We start from the raw sequence: 13502 nt of genomic DNA, 5'->3' as shown, positions 1-13502 counted from the left end.
TGTGGCTAAATCAGTTAATCTATAGTCATACAAGAAGTCAGACACAGTTAGACAAGATTAAACAGAAAGAGGAAGTTATAGAGACGGAACTTGGGCCCAGATGTCCTGAGTCCCATTCCAATGTGCTATTCCCTCAATCATGCTTGCTACCCATGATTAGGTTCTACCAGTTTTGAGAGTTAAAACTGGTCCTGTGCTAGAAGGGAGACTTTCCAGGGCTTGGCATGTCAGACCCAATTAGAAAACCAAGATTAATCAGCAGTTTTCTCACCCATCTTTCACCTCACCCTAAAAATGTTATCCACATGGCAGTGTTTTGTCTAGCAAAGCTGCGTGTTGTTTTGGATGGAACTAAATACCAATACCTCTTTTTCGATGTTGTGGTCACTTGGTTCAAAATTAGTTGTTCTCAGGCTTTTGAAAAAGAACCAGATGCATCCTCTGATGAAGATGATAACATCAAGGACTTTTTTTCTTTTTGCCAGATTATAAATGATTAAATATTCTGCTTTAATTTGGTTATTTCCTGATGGCCTGACTCAGTTACATCATTTTATCACACTCTTGGATGAAGAATGCTGTGAATGCTCTGAAGATGCTGTGATTCTAATTATTGGGCAGGACTTCTAAATGTATTGTTACAGACAATGCTATATTGTCATTTTTTTGCTTTCCTTATTATTTTGGTTACATTATGAAATTTACTAGGATATTCTGTGAATACTTATTGAGACCTCTCCCCTGCCTCCAATTAACTGAGGATGTGTCAGCAGAATCTTGCATTATTGTTTTTTGTAATTGCTTCTTTTTTTCTTTACAATGTGCATAATTGCAATGGATTCCATTATGTATGTTAAACATTCTTATTTGGAAAGATTTTAGCAGAACAGATAGTGGAAGAAATGGGATGGTGTGTGGGGGAATTGGCTCCCCTTGCTAGTTCAGTTTTGATTCTGTTCTGGCACATGGTTGCACAGGTGACCAGGAAGTGCAGAGATCTGAAAGCTGAATATCTGGAGACTGTTCCTGAACTTTTACATAGGAGGCCCAGGGCTTGCTCTCTTTCTGAACCAGCAGAGGATCACCTGAAGATTAAATAGTTGTCAGGTCTCAGACTGGAACATAGAAGAACCCTAAGAGCCACAAAACAATGCCCAATTCATAATTCTTTACAGTCAGTACCTGCACACTAGAGTTAGCTATACTCTAGAGCAATGGGGGAGGGATAGCTCAGTGGTTTCAGCATTGGCCTGCTAAACCCAGGGTTGTGAGTTCAATTGTTGAGGGGGCCATTTAGGGAACTGGGGTAAAAATCTGTCTGGGGATTGGTCCTGTTTTGAGCAGGGGGTTGGACTAGATGACCTCCTGAGGTCCCTTCCAACCCTGATATTCTATGAGAGAATTATTTTCCCTCCAAAGATGAGACCTTTTTGTAAATAAAGATTCTCTCATCTGTACAAATAAATATTCCCTTTATGTAAAAAAAGTTAAAATTGTTTCCATCTAGTGTCTGGTGGCCTATGTGAAATGAGTTGGTGAGGGTCAGCCCAGTTCACGTGGACAGGTATCCACCAACAACCCCAACTATAAATGGAACTCCTCACCACTTTTGTTGGTAGTGTCATCTGAAAGGGCATGGAGCTTATGCTGTTTTCTCACCTCAAGAAGTGGTAATTCCATTAAAGGCTGAGGCATATTGGTCAGGCTGTGTGACAGAAATGGGTGCTACCTGTTACTTGGAGAAGGGCTGGGTTGTGCCATAAAGGTATTAGTCTGGGTACGATTTATCGGGGATTGGTGTATCGCGTCTTGTCTAGCACCCATTTCTGTCACACAGCCTTGTCTAGACGCGATACATCGATCCCCGAATGCGCTCCCCGTCGACTCCGGAACTCCACCAGGGCGAGAGGCAGAAGTGGAGTCGAGGAGGGAGTGGCGGCCGTCGATCCCGTGCCGTGAGGATGCGAAATAAGTCAATCTAAATCGATCTAAGATACATCGACTTCAGCTACGCTATTCTCGTAGCTGAAATTGCGTATCTTAGCTCGATCCCACCCCCCCAGTGTAGACCAGGCCTCTTGGGGCAGTGTAGAGCTGCATTGTTCAAGAAGGTATTGTGTCCAATCTCTGTCACACTGCCTCCCAGAGCTCCTCATTGGGTGTGGGGGGGAGCATGTTTCAACACCCATTAAGGGCAGTATTCATGCTTTTCTATGCCTAGCAAACTCTTTTGGATAGATGTTGATAGTAGATGAGTTATTGGCCTCAATCCTCCATGCCCCATATGGAGTGGCTACCTCTGATTGTTGTGTTTTTCTATTGCTTGCAGATCTCATTTTGAAATCTCAAAAGTACCTCAGAGTTTTATTGTTTTCTAAATTCTCCCACTGGGTTTCAAATTAAACCAATTAATGTTACCTTTTCAGCACAAATAGGAGAGTTTTGTGTTTCATGTATATTTGATCTGGCATGATGTAAGGGGCTGGTCTAGGTGATCCACTAAACCATGAGTTATCTTCCTCTTCCTTTGTTGCTAGTTGGATGGAGTGTCCTGGAATGGAAAGGGTTGACAACAACTGTACTCAACCAAGGGACCTCTACAGCTCATTTGATTCTGTTCCACCCAGGCCTACCCCATCCCATGCATGTGGGAGCTCCTTTAATCTTACATAACGTTGCATCTGAAATTCCCTAAAATTCCAGGGTACTTGGATCTGGGGTCCTGGTTCAGGCCATCTTTCATTTAATATCTCTGTTTTCTCTCTTAGGTGTGGTACAGCCAGAAAGGTTTCCATTCACTGCCGTCTTCCTTAAATCAACTCAACAACCTTATTCTGTGGATGAATTTGCCTCCTTCTGTGGACTGGAGACAGTATGGTAATATTTTTCAAATCTCTGTTTAAATGTGCGTCCATCTCTTTCTAAAAATGCTGATTTTTTTTTTTAAAGTAAAAAATCGAAATCCAATTAAATAACAGTGTGAAAACTTGTGGAGATGTTTAAAGTCCCCCCAGAAGGGCAGAAGTAGACTTGCATACTTTCAGGGACGTTCTAAGATGGGGATCCCATAAAATTATAATGTAACTAAGAGGTTATATGTGTTGTTGAACTGATTTATGTATTATAGCAATCAAAAATTACTGTGTTCCAGAATTATTTAATTAAAAGTTGTTAAATTCAAAATATTTATTTTATTTTGAATTATAAGCATTTTCAAATATCAGACCATTTTGAAAGTGACATTGCATGTTGGGTCCAAAGCTAAACCGTGAAGAAAAAGAGAGAGAAAGATTGTGATGCTCAGCATATTTAAAGATAGGTTCTGAATGAAATCTCCTGATCCAAAACCAGACTTTTGGTTTATTTGAAATCCAAATTCAAATAGAAATTTTCCAAATGGACACTTTCCTTATAATGGGCCAAATTGAAACACCGGATCCAAAGATTCCTGAATTTTGGGGGGCACTGAAATCTGGATCCTGTGTTACATTTTGCAACTTTGGTCCATCTCTACACATATTCTATTTTCTCTTTTTTTTTTTCATGAGGTCCCTAGCAAAGGAACAATTAGCTTGGCTTGAAGAAAATTAAAAGTAGGTTATCGAAAGCCACAAAAGTTTACATTTTACCTATTTTATTCATCAGGACTATTTTGCAATGGTTGCAGGTAGAGCTAGTTGGAATGTTTTGACCAGGTCTAGTTACAGTTGATGGTTTGTATTCTGGTAGCAGAAGGCATCAGTCAGGACTGGGACCCCATTGTGTTAGGCATTCTAGCCTATAGATCTAGAAGTGCTCAGTGAGATTTGGGAAACATTCTCCAAACTAGGGATGGAGAAGTCAGTGCAAAGTAGTCAAATGGATTGGGGTAGTTTTGTGCTCTTTTAAATGAGGAGAGGATGCATAATAGAAAAGGTTCATGGGAAATATGTGGAGTCTTTGAATGACTACTACATCAATCTGGCCCAATTTCTGTAGTCTCCTGGTGGTATACCCTGGTTAAACATCCCTACAGATAGTCCATAAGCTGAAAAGCACTGTATTTATGACCATAATGTGTGTCTATGGCAAAGGCACAAAATGGATGGGTTGATCATGCTGTAGCGATTCATTGGAGGAGAAAGGGACAGGATCATCTTAGAAAGAGAAAGGGGTCAAGATATATAAAAGTAGGTGGAGATTTTCAAAGGCACAAAGGGCAATTAGGCTACCAACTCCCATTAACTTTCAACTTTCTCTTATTTTGGTGGAGAGAAACTCCTTGGAATTTGAGGTTAATGCTACAGAATACATGTGATTATTTTTTGGTGTAAGGCTGTTTGTGGGTGGAAAAAGCATTTTTACAAGTACAGCTTTGTTGTCACATCTCTGGAATGGCTTTTGATGACATCTGGTAGGATAGATTTAATAAACATGTAACTCTGAGGTAGAAAAAAAACATTGTGTGCTTTCAGATAGGAGAGAGAAATTGAAAGTAATTTTTAAAAGTGGTGTTCAAAAGATTACTAGGGATTATTGAATTTCCAGATGGTAGACTATTTGTTAACGTTTTTGTTTACGTTGGATAATTTCATCTCAAGACTCGTGTTTATGGAGAGTGCAAGGTATAGTCTAGCATATTGCTGAAAAAGGCTTTTAGGAAGCTTGTTGAGATGTGTAATCCTTCCTTGCATTAATGCCATTTTTTCTGTTTTCAGAGGATAACATTTTTCTGTCAAGATGAATAGTACTGTTGAATTTCTTTCTTTACATGTCAAGGGAATAATTGGACCTTTCAAAGGCGGCGGTAGGGAGGGAATAAGTTCCCTTCCTACCTTAACAAAATAGATATTGTTTTACTGAAAGAGACTCACTAGAATATGGAAGAACATAGTTGTGCCTGTAATGCCAAGCAGAGATGAGTAGGTATTGTGGTGCAGAAACAAATCTTGGGATAGGTTGAGAAAGTCCTACTTGCCTTACTCCTGTGAGTAGTCCCATTGACTCTCATAAAACCAGCTGGATTAGCCCCTCTTTGGCATAAGTCTAAGTGGCATGGCTCATGGGTAAGAGGTCAATTCTGGCTTCCCTGCTGTCCTTTCCTCACACAGGAGAGGAGCTGCTAGAATATTTGGGGAAGAGAATTCATGGGATGCCAGGGTTCTACAATAAGGTTCTGAGGAGTAAATTAGAGAGGTCTTTTCTTTTAGCTTTTACAGTTCTTTGTTTTGATTAATGGTTTATAAAGATTTGCTCCTGATAAAAAGGCTTTGCTGACTTCTGCTGTGTCATCCCAAAATATTAGTCTGATTTTGACCTTACTATGTTTGTGTGTGTGAATGGGGGTGGGGATGGTTTAGTGACCAGCAGAGATTTCCTCTTGAATGTTGTCCAGCAGTATCAAGAGCAATGGAATCTGGTCTCTGTCACCTCAGAAAGGTACATGCTTTGTAGAGATGTTGACATTTCTCCCCTGTTCAGATTCACAAATATCAAATACTACTTCATTGTGGGAACAACTGCAAAGTGAGAATTTGTTAATTTCACATAGTTTTAATATTTAGGCACTTGATTTGAGTAGATGTTTTTAATGAATAAGTGCATCTACAGATTCACATGGAGATTTTTGGAGATACTTTATGACAGTGGTTTTCAACCTTTTTTCATTTGTGGACCTCTACAAAATTTTGAATGGAAGTGTGGACCTCTTTGGAAATCTTCAACATAAGTCTGCGGACCAACATGGATCCACAGAGCACAGGTTGAAAAACACTGCCTTATGGTAAAGTAGCAGCAGGTGGCCAAAATCAAAGTCAAAGTATACCAGAGTTGATACATCAGTGGTCTATTTTGATATGGCAGTTCAGGAATATTTCACTATCTGAAAGTAGCCTCTCTTCAACATTTCTGTGGACAGCAACCCGTAGCCCTATAAGGAACCTAGATCTGTTCCTCTTCTGTTTAAAAACAAACACACCACCGAGAACAGCCCCCATGCTAACCCATCCATTTCACCAGAAGCTGCAGGTGTTAAAAGGGAAATAAATGTGATTGTCTTTCACTGTTGGCATAAAAAATGATAGTATTGACCGATGCTCATCTCGGGTTACAAAGTGTATGAGACAGCATGAAAATGAAAAGTTAAGCATTAAAAATATTTTACTGGTGGTGAGGAGGGGGAAATTCAACAGTAAAGGAAAATATGCTGGATTTCTTCATAGCACTATGCTAGAGCAGTGCTTGGCACATAATTCAATGCATATAACATTTTGTTTTGTAACTTGTATTTCATACATGCTGTATCCCCAGGATTAGGTAATATACTTACGATGCTAAATAATAGTGAAGGGGGCAAGGAAAAAACCACAGGATTAAAAATAATGGTGTGGAAGTGAAGAGGTAATATGTTTCCCTATTAGCTGTGTTGCAGTAGCACCCAAAATATGCTAAGCAGAGTGGAAGCAAATAGGAAGGCCTATTCCCAGCCCCCAAAAGCTTACAATACAAAAAGGAAGGAAGGAGTGCTTGTCATATTCTCTGGTGATATCCAGTGGCCAGATCACATTCCTAGGTCACTATTCAAAGAACAGGAATCTGTAAGCAGAGAAAGATTTGGGGTTTATGTATGTAGTGGCCATCTGTTGTAATCCTTGAATTAGGGTTGTAGCTTGTCTCTTTGTTTTAAGCCTCATAGTGAGGGCTCATTGTAAGCCCAATATTGTGTCCTCAATTATTTATTTAGGCTGGGATATTTTGAAGGAGCCTAAAAGAGTTAGGCAGACAACTCCCACTGAGTTTCAGTAGGAGTTGTCTGCCTAACTCCTTAGGCTCCTTTGAAATCCCAGCCTTAAATCCTTTAATCAGGGTCTCACTAAGAGCCCTATGCTAGGGACCTTGTTATATTTGTCTGGTTAGTGAGGTGGAGGGATGTCAATCATCAATGAGCTGCTCCTGTGAAATGCTCCATAAAATAAAAGTTGTAACTCACAGTAAAATAGAAATGTCTCATTAAACACAAACACCTCACAAGAACTCTTAGAAATTCTCATCATAAATATAAATTCCCTCCAAGAAGAACCTGTAAAAACCTATGATAACCTGTCTCGACCACTGTTATAAACAAAATTCATCAATGGCTGGAGTGGAATGCCACTTACACGCTCATAAATAAAGAATTCCTAGTCTCTGCCACTTAGGGCTGGTGCAGTCAATAATATTTTGGAGGTAATATTTTATGTCCCTATGTGGGCCCTTTCATCCTAAAGCGATTCACAGAATACTTATATCAGTACTACTGAAATGCAGATACCCTTGGGTTGGGAGTTGCTGGGCAGGGCAGACAATACACAGTGCACTACAAAATAGACAGAGCAGCGGACATTTTTTCTAGGTAATGGGGCATACCTTGCAAGCTGCCAATGCCCAAAAGTGGAACATAGTGTATGACAAAGACCAAAATGAGACATATATAGTAAATTAATGCAGGACACTTAAAAGGCTGCAGGATTCCTTTCTTTTGTGAAAATGACTCTCTGTAACCTTTAGTTTCCTGAGTCATTATTTTTGAGATAAACTATTTACAAAAGTGAGGGAACACCCTAACCTGTGTAGTCAACGTTAAGACCTCAATGATTGGTGTACCTAGAAATGAGGGCTCTTGAGTGGTATGTTACTTGGACAAACACAGTAAAGAAAAGAGCAATGAGATTAAAGGCTAGCCAAAGGCATCAGGGAATGTACAGCCACAGAGGGCCCCATTTTTGGGGGGTCCTCTGTACTTAGGTATGCTCTCAGGGATCAATGCTGCAAGGGACAGACCTGGCTGGCTGACAGAGAATAAATGAGCATGAAGACACACGGAAGCTAATACTTTCCCTCCAGCAGTGTGAAATGTTACATATCATTGGCCTTCTGATTCGTTCCACAAAGCTGCAGCCTTTGTAACACCTGGCCACGTGTTAAGGGCTGGAGCGTGGGAAGCTGGATTGTGTAAGAATTGAGCTGGCCAACAGAGGATAGTGCTTTACACCACCCATAGGAAGAAGGCAGGATCCATCACTCAAGCTGGACCTGGCTCTTTTATGGTCAACAAAAGAAACACTCACGCTCATTTTTGAAATTGCAATTCCAAGGCACCTGTTCTTGAAACCTCCTGAGTTTAGTGTGAAGCTACATATTTTGGACCAAAGTGGCAGTAAGCCACTGGTTAGAGGGAAGTGATGGGAGATAGGCAGCCCCAATGGAAACTCACCAAAGCAGCCAGGCATGCGACAGGGTGGAATCATGCAGACTGCTACACCCTTGAAAGTGTACAGTGTGTGCTTCCCCTGTTTGAGCTAGCTGTGCTATCTAGGTTGGAGAGGGTGGTGTCATGGTCTCCACCACCCTCTCACTTTTCTCCCTCTCAGTCTAGCATCTTTACTAGCAACATACCCCTCACTGCACAGAGGCTCAGAAGAGGGAAGGTTTCTTGTGCACCCTTGCAGGGCTGGACTCAATCTGGCCCTTGGTGAGCCAGATCCTCAGCTGCTATAAATCAATGTAGCATCATTAAAGTCAATAGAGCTACACTGATTTACACCAGCTGAGGATCTGGCCCAACATGTATGATGTTTGACTCCAATATAATCTACTCAATCTATTTTAATGCCATAAAGAATATCTGCAGAAAGATAGATGTGTATGTGATACCTAAGATAGTTTTTCTTTTAAACCAATGTCTGTTAAGAGCCATAGTATAATAGGTTCTGTATGTTTCCCTAATTCAAACACCTTTGCCCATAACTACAATTCCACCTTTATAGAGAACTTATTTCTGCAGCTTTGGGATATCTTTTCTTTTAAAAAAAAATTAAACGTACAGGATTGTGGATTGTTCTTCTCTGTATGTAGAAGATCAGAGGCAACCCATGGGATTACCAGCAAAAGAATCCATAATGAAATTATCTTCATTCCCAGTGTGATACTATTTTCAGTGATGTTCTTACTGCGGAAGTAATCTCTCTTTCTTCTCTCCTTGCCACACTATAATCACACTTGTTCACAGTTCTGGTGTCTCATTTACAGAACTGATTATAAAAGTGAGTTTTTTAGAAAAAAAAAATCAACGCAACAAAACAACAACATAAAACCATGTTGCTACAGCAATTTGCTCCAGTACTCACTTTATCTTTTTACTATCATTAGTCTCCATAATCTCCATCACGATACCAGTTTATTCAGGAACACAGGTTACTGTGATTCTTTGCTAACTGAATGTATCTGTTCACAAATGCACTGTTATGGTTATAGTTACTCTGTTACTAGAATTTTAATTATAAGACATGACAACAGCTGTCTTGAACATCTTTGGCCCACCTCTACCCTCATTGACCCGCACACTAAACTAAATGGGGCTGCACAAGTGGGAAGGCACAGTTTGGCCCCTGGGTGTTGTGTATATATAGAAGGGCAAGATCTTTCAATCAGGCTGGAAGAATGACTATAGAAACATTTTGGGAATCCAGGTGGCTCTTGCTGGTATAAAAATGGATCTGTATTATTATTAAAATAGTGAAAGACATTTTAAATTATTTTAAAAATCTGTATTCAGGAAGTAAAGTGTTGGTGTTCTACTCATGCAGCTGCTGTTCTATAATAGCTCAGCTGTCAGTCGTCATCAGCCAGTTCAGAATGTGTCTTTTTATTACAAAATGATTCAAGCCCCAAACCCTAGCCCCACCACAGAGTTGTGGGATGGGATAGCTATGGAGTAATAGTGAAACTGCTCTATGGCTGCTGTTTCAAACTCAGGGCTGGAATAGTCTCTTCAACCCTTCATATCCTTACCTCCTTCCCCACTCCTGGAGGAGTAGAGAATATCTAGCAGATCTGCAGAAGGTGGTACCATCAGCCCTGCCCCTCCCTCAGTCCCTGCTGTGTTGCAGCACACCAGGATCCCAGTAGAGCTTGAGTTCTGCAGTTGTGCGGGCTCGCCGAGTACAGCCCTTCTACAGAGTAGAATCACACTTGTTCCTAGCAGGAGCAACTGTCCATGCTCTCATGGAAATGGCCAGGATTTGTCAGAGAACCATAGGGTTAAAAGGGACTGCAAGGGTCATCTAGTCTAACCCCCTGCCAAGATACAGGATTTGTTGGGTCTAAACCAGTGGTTCTCAAACTAGTTCAGGGAAAGCCCCTGGCGGGCCGGGCCAGGCCAGTTTGTTTACCTGCCACGTCTGCGGGTTCGGCCGATCACAGCTTCCAGTGGCCGCAGTTCGCTGCTCCAGGCCAATGGGGGCTGTGGGAAATGGCGGCCAGTATGTCCCTCGGCCCGCGTCGCTTTCTGCAGCTCCCATTGGCCTGGAGCGGTGAACCGCGGACGCAGCAGGTAAACAAACCAGCCCGGCCCGCCAGGGCTTTCCCTGAACAAGCAGCGGCCCTAGTTTGAGAACCACTGGTCTAAACCATCCAAGACAGCTGGCTATTGAGCCTCCTTTTGAAAACCTCCAGCAAAGGAGCTTCCACAACCTCCTTAGGCAGTCTGTTCTTATGTGAATTAAGTGTCTCTGAAAGATGCAGCACTGTACTGATAGGAGGAGAAACTGAAGTTCCCCTTATGTGCAGAATAGGTGTAACACTGACAGTGGCAGTGTTACATTCCCTACATTGGACAGCCAGTGTGCCTCAACCCTGAGCTGAAGGGACCACTTCTCAGTGTGAGGGAGTCATTCACAGGCATGAGAGGGGCCAGTGTTTATTTCCACTCAGTGCTTTTTCCTAAGCTTGCTGGCCAGGATTTCAGCTAGAGCTAAATCTCATATCAGGTGTTATGATGCGTACCCTCGGAACAGTACTGTGTCTTCCAGTTCATACAGCATAGTCTACTGAATACTGAAATGGCAACAGCATTCATTTACTAGTAGTCCTAGATCAGTTTTGAGCTAGTGGGCTGGCAGGGTGCTGACCCCAACCATGCCCCCCCCCCCCAATGTGGTATTGCAGTTATCCTGCGCTCAGTAATTAATTCAAAGCCTAGGGTACTCAACGTGACATTCCCCCTTCTCGAGGTCTTTAAACAATCTGGTTTCCTTTCCACCTTCAGACCCAAATCTGTCCTCTCTGGGCTTCCAATTCCCCCTGCCATGCTCCTCTCCAGGCTGTCTGCCCTCTCTCTACCCCTTTAATATTGCAGAAGCTTCTGTTTTTATCTTTACCCCAGAAGAACTGATTTTTTTTTTTAGCCAGGTGATGTGCCGATCATGTGACTGTGCTTATTTTCTCCTCCCTCCTGGGGAGGCGAGATAAGTGTATTATTGATGGGACAGTCACCCTGTGACATGGGCCTAGAGTTGAACGATTCTGTGCCTTACCAATTTCTGATCCATTCAGTCTCTTGCATCGATTGTATGTTGAAAGAATTTCAAATTCTGTTATATACTGAAGGTCAATGCTGCAATTTCCCCCCCTCTCCATTTCAGGAAAGCAGCCTCATAATATACAAGTATTGTTAGCCAAATGGGCATGATTTTCCTCACTTCTGATGGTCGGAAGCAACTAACCTAATAGTAACATGTACTGGCAGATAGTTCAGGAATTCCTGATGCTGCTTTCTAGGGGAGGTATTCTCCAGAAACACTGAATCTCCCACCATACACTTTTGACAATACAGTCCATTTAGCAGAGCAAACAAAAAGAAAGCAAGAGACGAACTATCATAGTATCACACCTGTTCCTTATCAGCAATGAGGCTACCAGGGCTGGTAACAATTACTGTAGTCCTTTTTTGTTCCCAAACTATATAAACTTTAAAGTCATTCACTGAACACTATGAAGAATAGATATCAGATATAAAGAACATTTTCCTCAAAAAATGTACCTGTACAGTGAACTGTCCAGGAAAAGCCCAAGAGGGAAGGAAGCAAAGGAAATTTCAAAAAACAAACTAAAAAAGCAATGTCCCCCCCCCCCCCTCAGAACTGGTATCTCAACAATAAAGCCATACATGCAAGGCCTCACACAGTTCCAAAACCCTGATGTGCAAGTTCTGGTGCTTGTGCTCAGTGTTAGGATGGGGTGATGCCTCTGTCCTTTTCACAGCTGTCGTCTGTAGCGTATAGAGGAAGCATGTATCCAAGCACATGAAACTAACCACTGAAGTAGTGGTTCCCATTCTCAAGTTACTGTATCTCAATAAGTCTAACCTTCATGGTGTTCAGTTTTCCTAATATTTAATTTAGTTACCTCTGTGAGTGGGACACAAAGATCCTGATCCATTGGAATCTGCATGGGTATCAGAGTCCATGTTCAAAGATTCTTATTTAGAGGCTGGGGGCCATAGAGCTAGTCTGTCTATTGACTACAGTGGGCTTTGCATCGGACCCATAGAACAGAGGTTTGTTTTGCAGCACAGCAGAAACATCACATTTCTTTCTCATCCGTCTGATTAGTGGCCAGACCTTTCTCACTTTGTTGATAGCCACTGCCATTAGCCAAGTTTGGGGAGAAATACTCGTGAACCAGTAACAGCAGAAACCTGCAATTAGTTTCAGAAGTTACAACCCCGTAAGGAGATGCTGGCAATTCTAAAGAAGATGCGGAAGTATGGTATCAAGGATTAGTTACATGATGTTTTCTCATAGAGGTCCAGTCCTGGTATTGGTTCTGTGTAGGCAAAATCCTGTGCTCATATACAGTCCCATTGACTTCAGTGGAGATTGACGTGAGCTTTCAGTATTAGAGCCTTAGGCTGGCATTTTCAGAAACCACTAAATGACTTGGGAGTGCAAGTCTCATTGACTTTCAATGTTACTTGTGCTCCAAAGTTACTTATATGCTTTTAAAAACCCTACCCTAAATCCTCACTGTAAAAGATCATGTGAATACTTCTATTCAAAAGGCACTTCTTCTTGGAGATCAGTGCGTGGCCTTGCCAGACACTGAAGTTTCTAAGGAAGGTATTTTGGAGCCACTGGAAAAATTCTGGTGCAGTAAATCAACAGGGCAGAGTGGTATTCTTCAGGTGTGAAACAATCCGTTTTAGATTAAGAAATTTATGAAAAGAAGCAGAAAGGACTAGAGCTGAATCAATCAGATTAGTCAGTGTGGCATGACATGTTTTCCCCGGTGAATACCAGTTTTGTAAAACTTGCGCTAAAGACTGTTCATTCAAGTCTTCCAAGTACATTCCAAAAAAATCCCTGAATAAAACACGATACATATCCATTAAACAGAGGCTTTATTATTTGGAACCTCCTTATTTTATCAAGCATTTACATTCCTTGATTTGAGTTATGACTCAAACTTGAAGAAAGGGCTTTAAGATCTTAAAAATTATGTATTTGGTTTTCAGTTTAACAAAAGCCATCATAGCAAGTCTACACAATAAAAAAGGCACATAAAGGCAAGTAAGCAACCAATATGTACATTCTATCTCCCACTAACAGCTGCATCAGGACAAATATATATGTAAAGTAAGAGGGCCCTGATGATTAGAAATGAGAACTTTAGGAGTTGGTAGATTAGAAAAGTAAAGTTTTTAAAAA

General features: G+C 41.3%; 1 protein-coding gene across 1 annotated transcript in view; it reads left to right on the top strand.

Annotated features, from left to right (window-relative positions):
* Positions 1-13502, top strand: part of ABCA13 (ATP binding cassette subfamily A member 13) — a 300907-nt gene that overhangs the window by 203780 nt on the left and 83625 nt on the right. The window contains exon 51 of the mRNA XM_065398392.1: positions 2769-2877. Within this exon, the coding sequence (XP_065254464.1) occupies positions 2769-2877 (109 nt within the window). The remainder of the gene's footprint in view (positions 1-2768; positions 2878-13502) is intronic.

This window comes from Emys orbicularis, chromosome 2 (assembly GCF_028017835.1).
Source record: "Emys orbicularis isolate rEmyOrb1 chromosome 2, rEmyOrb1.hap1, whole genome shotgun sequence".
In the NCBI taxonomy this organism is placed as follows: Eukaryota; Metazoa; Chordata; order Testudines; family Emydidae; genus Emys; species Emys orbicularis.
Note: the sequence above shows the minus strand (reverse complement) of the source record. Positions and strands in the feature narration are given on the sequence as shown.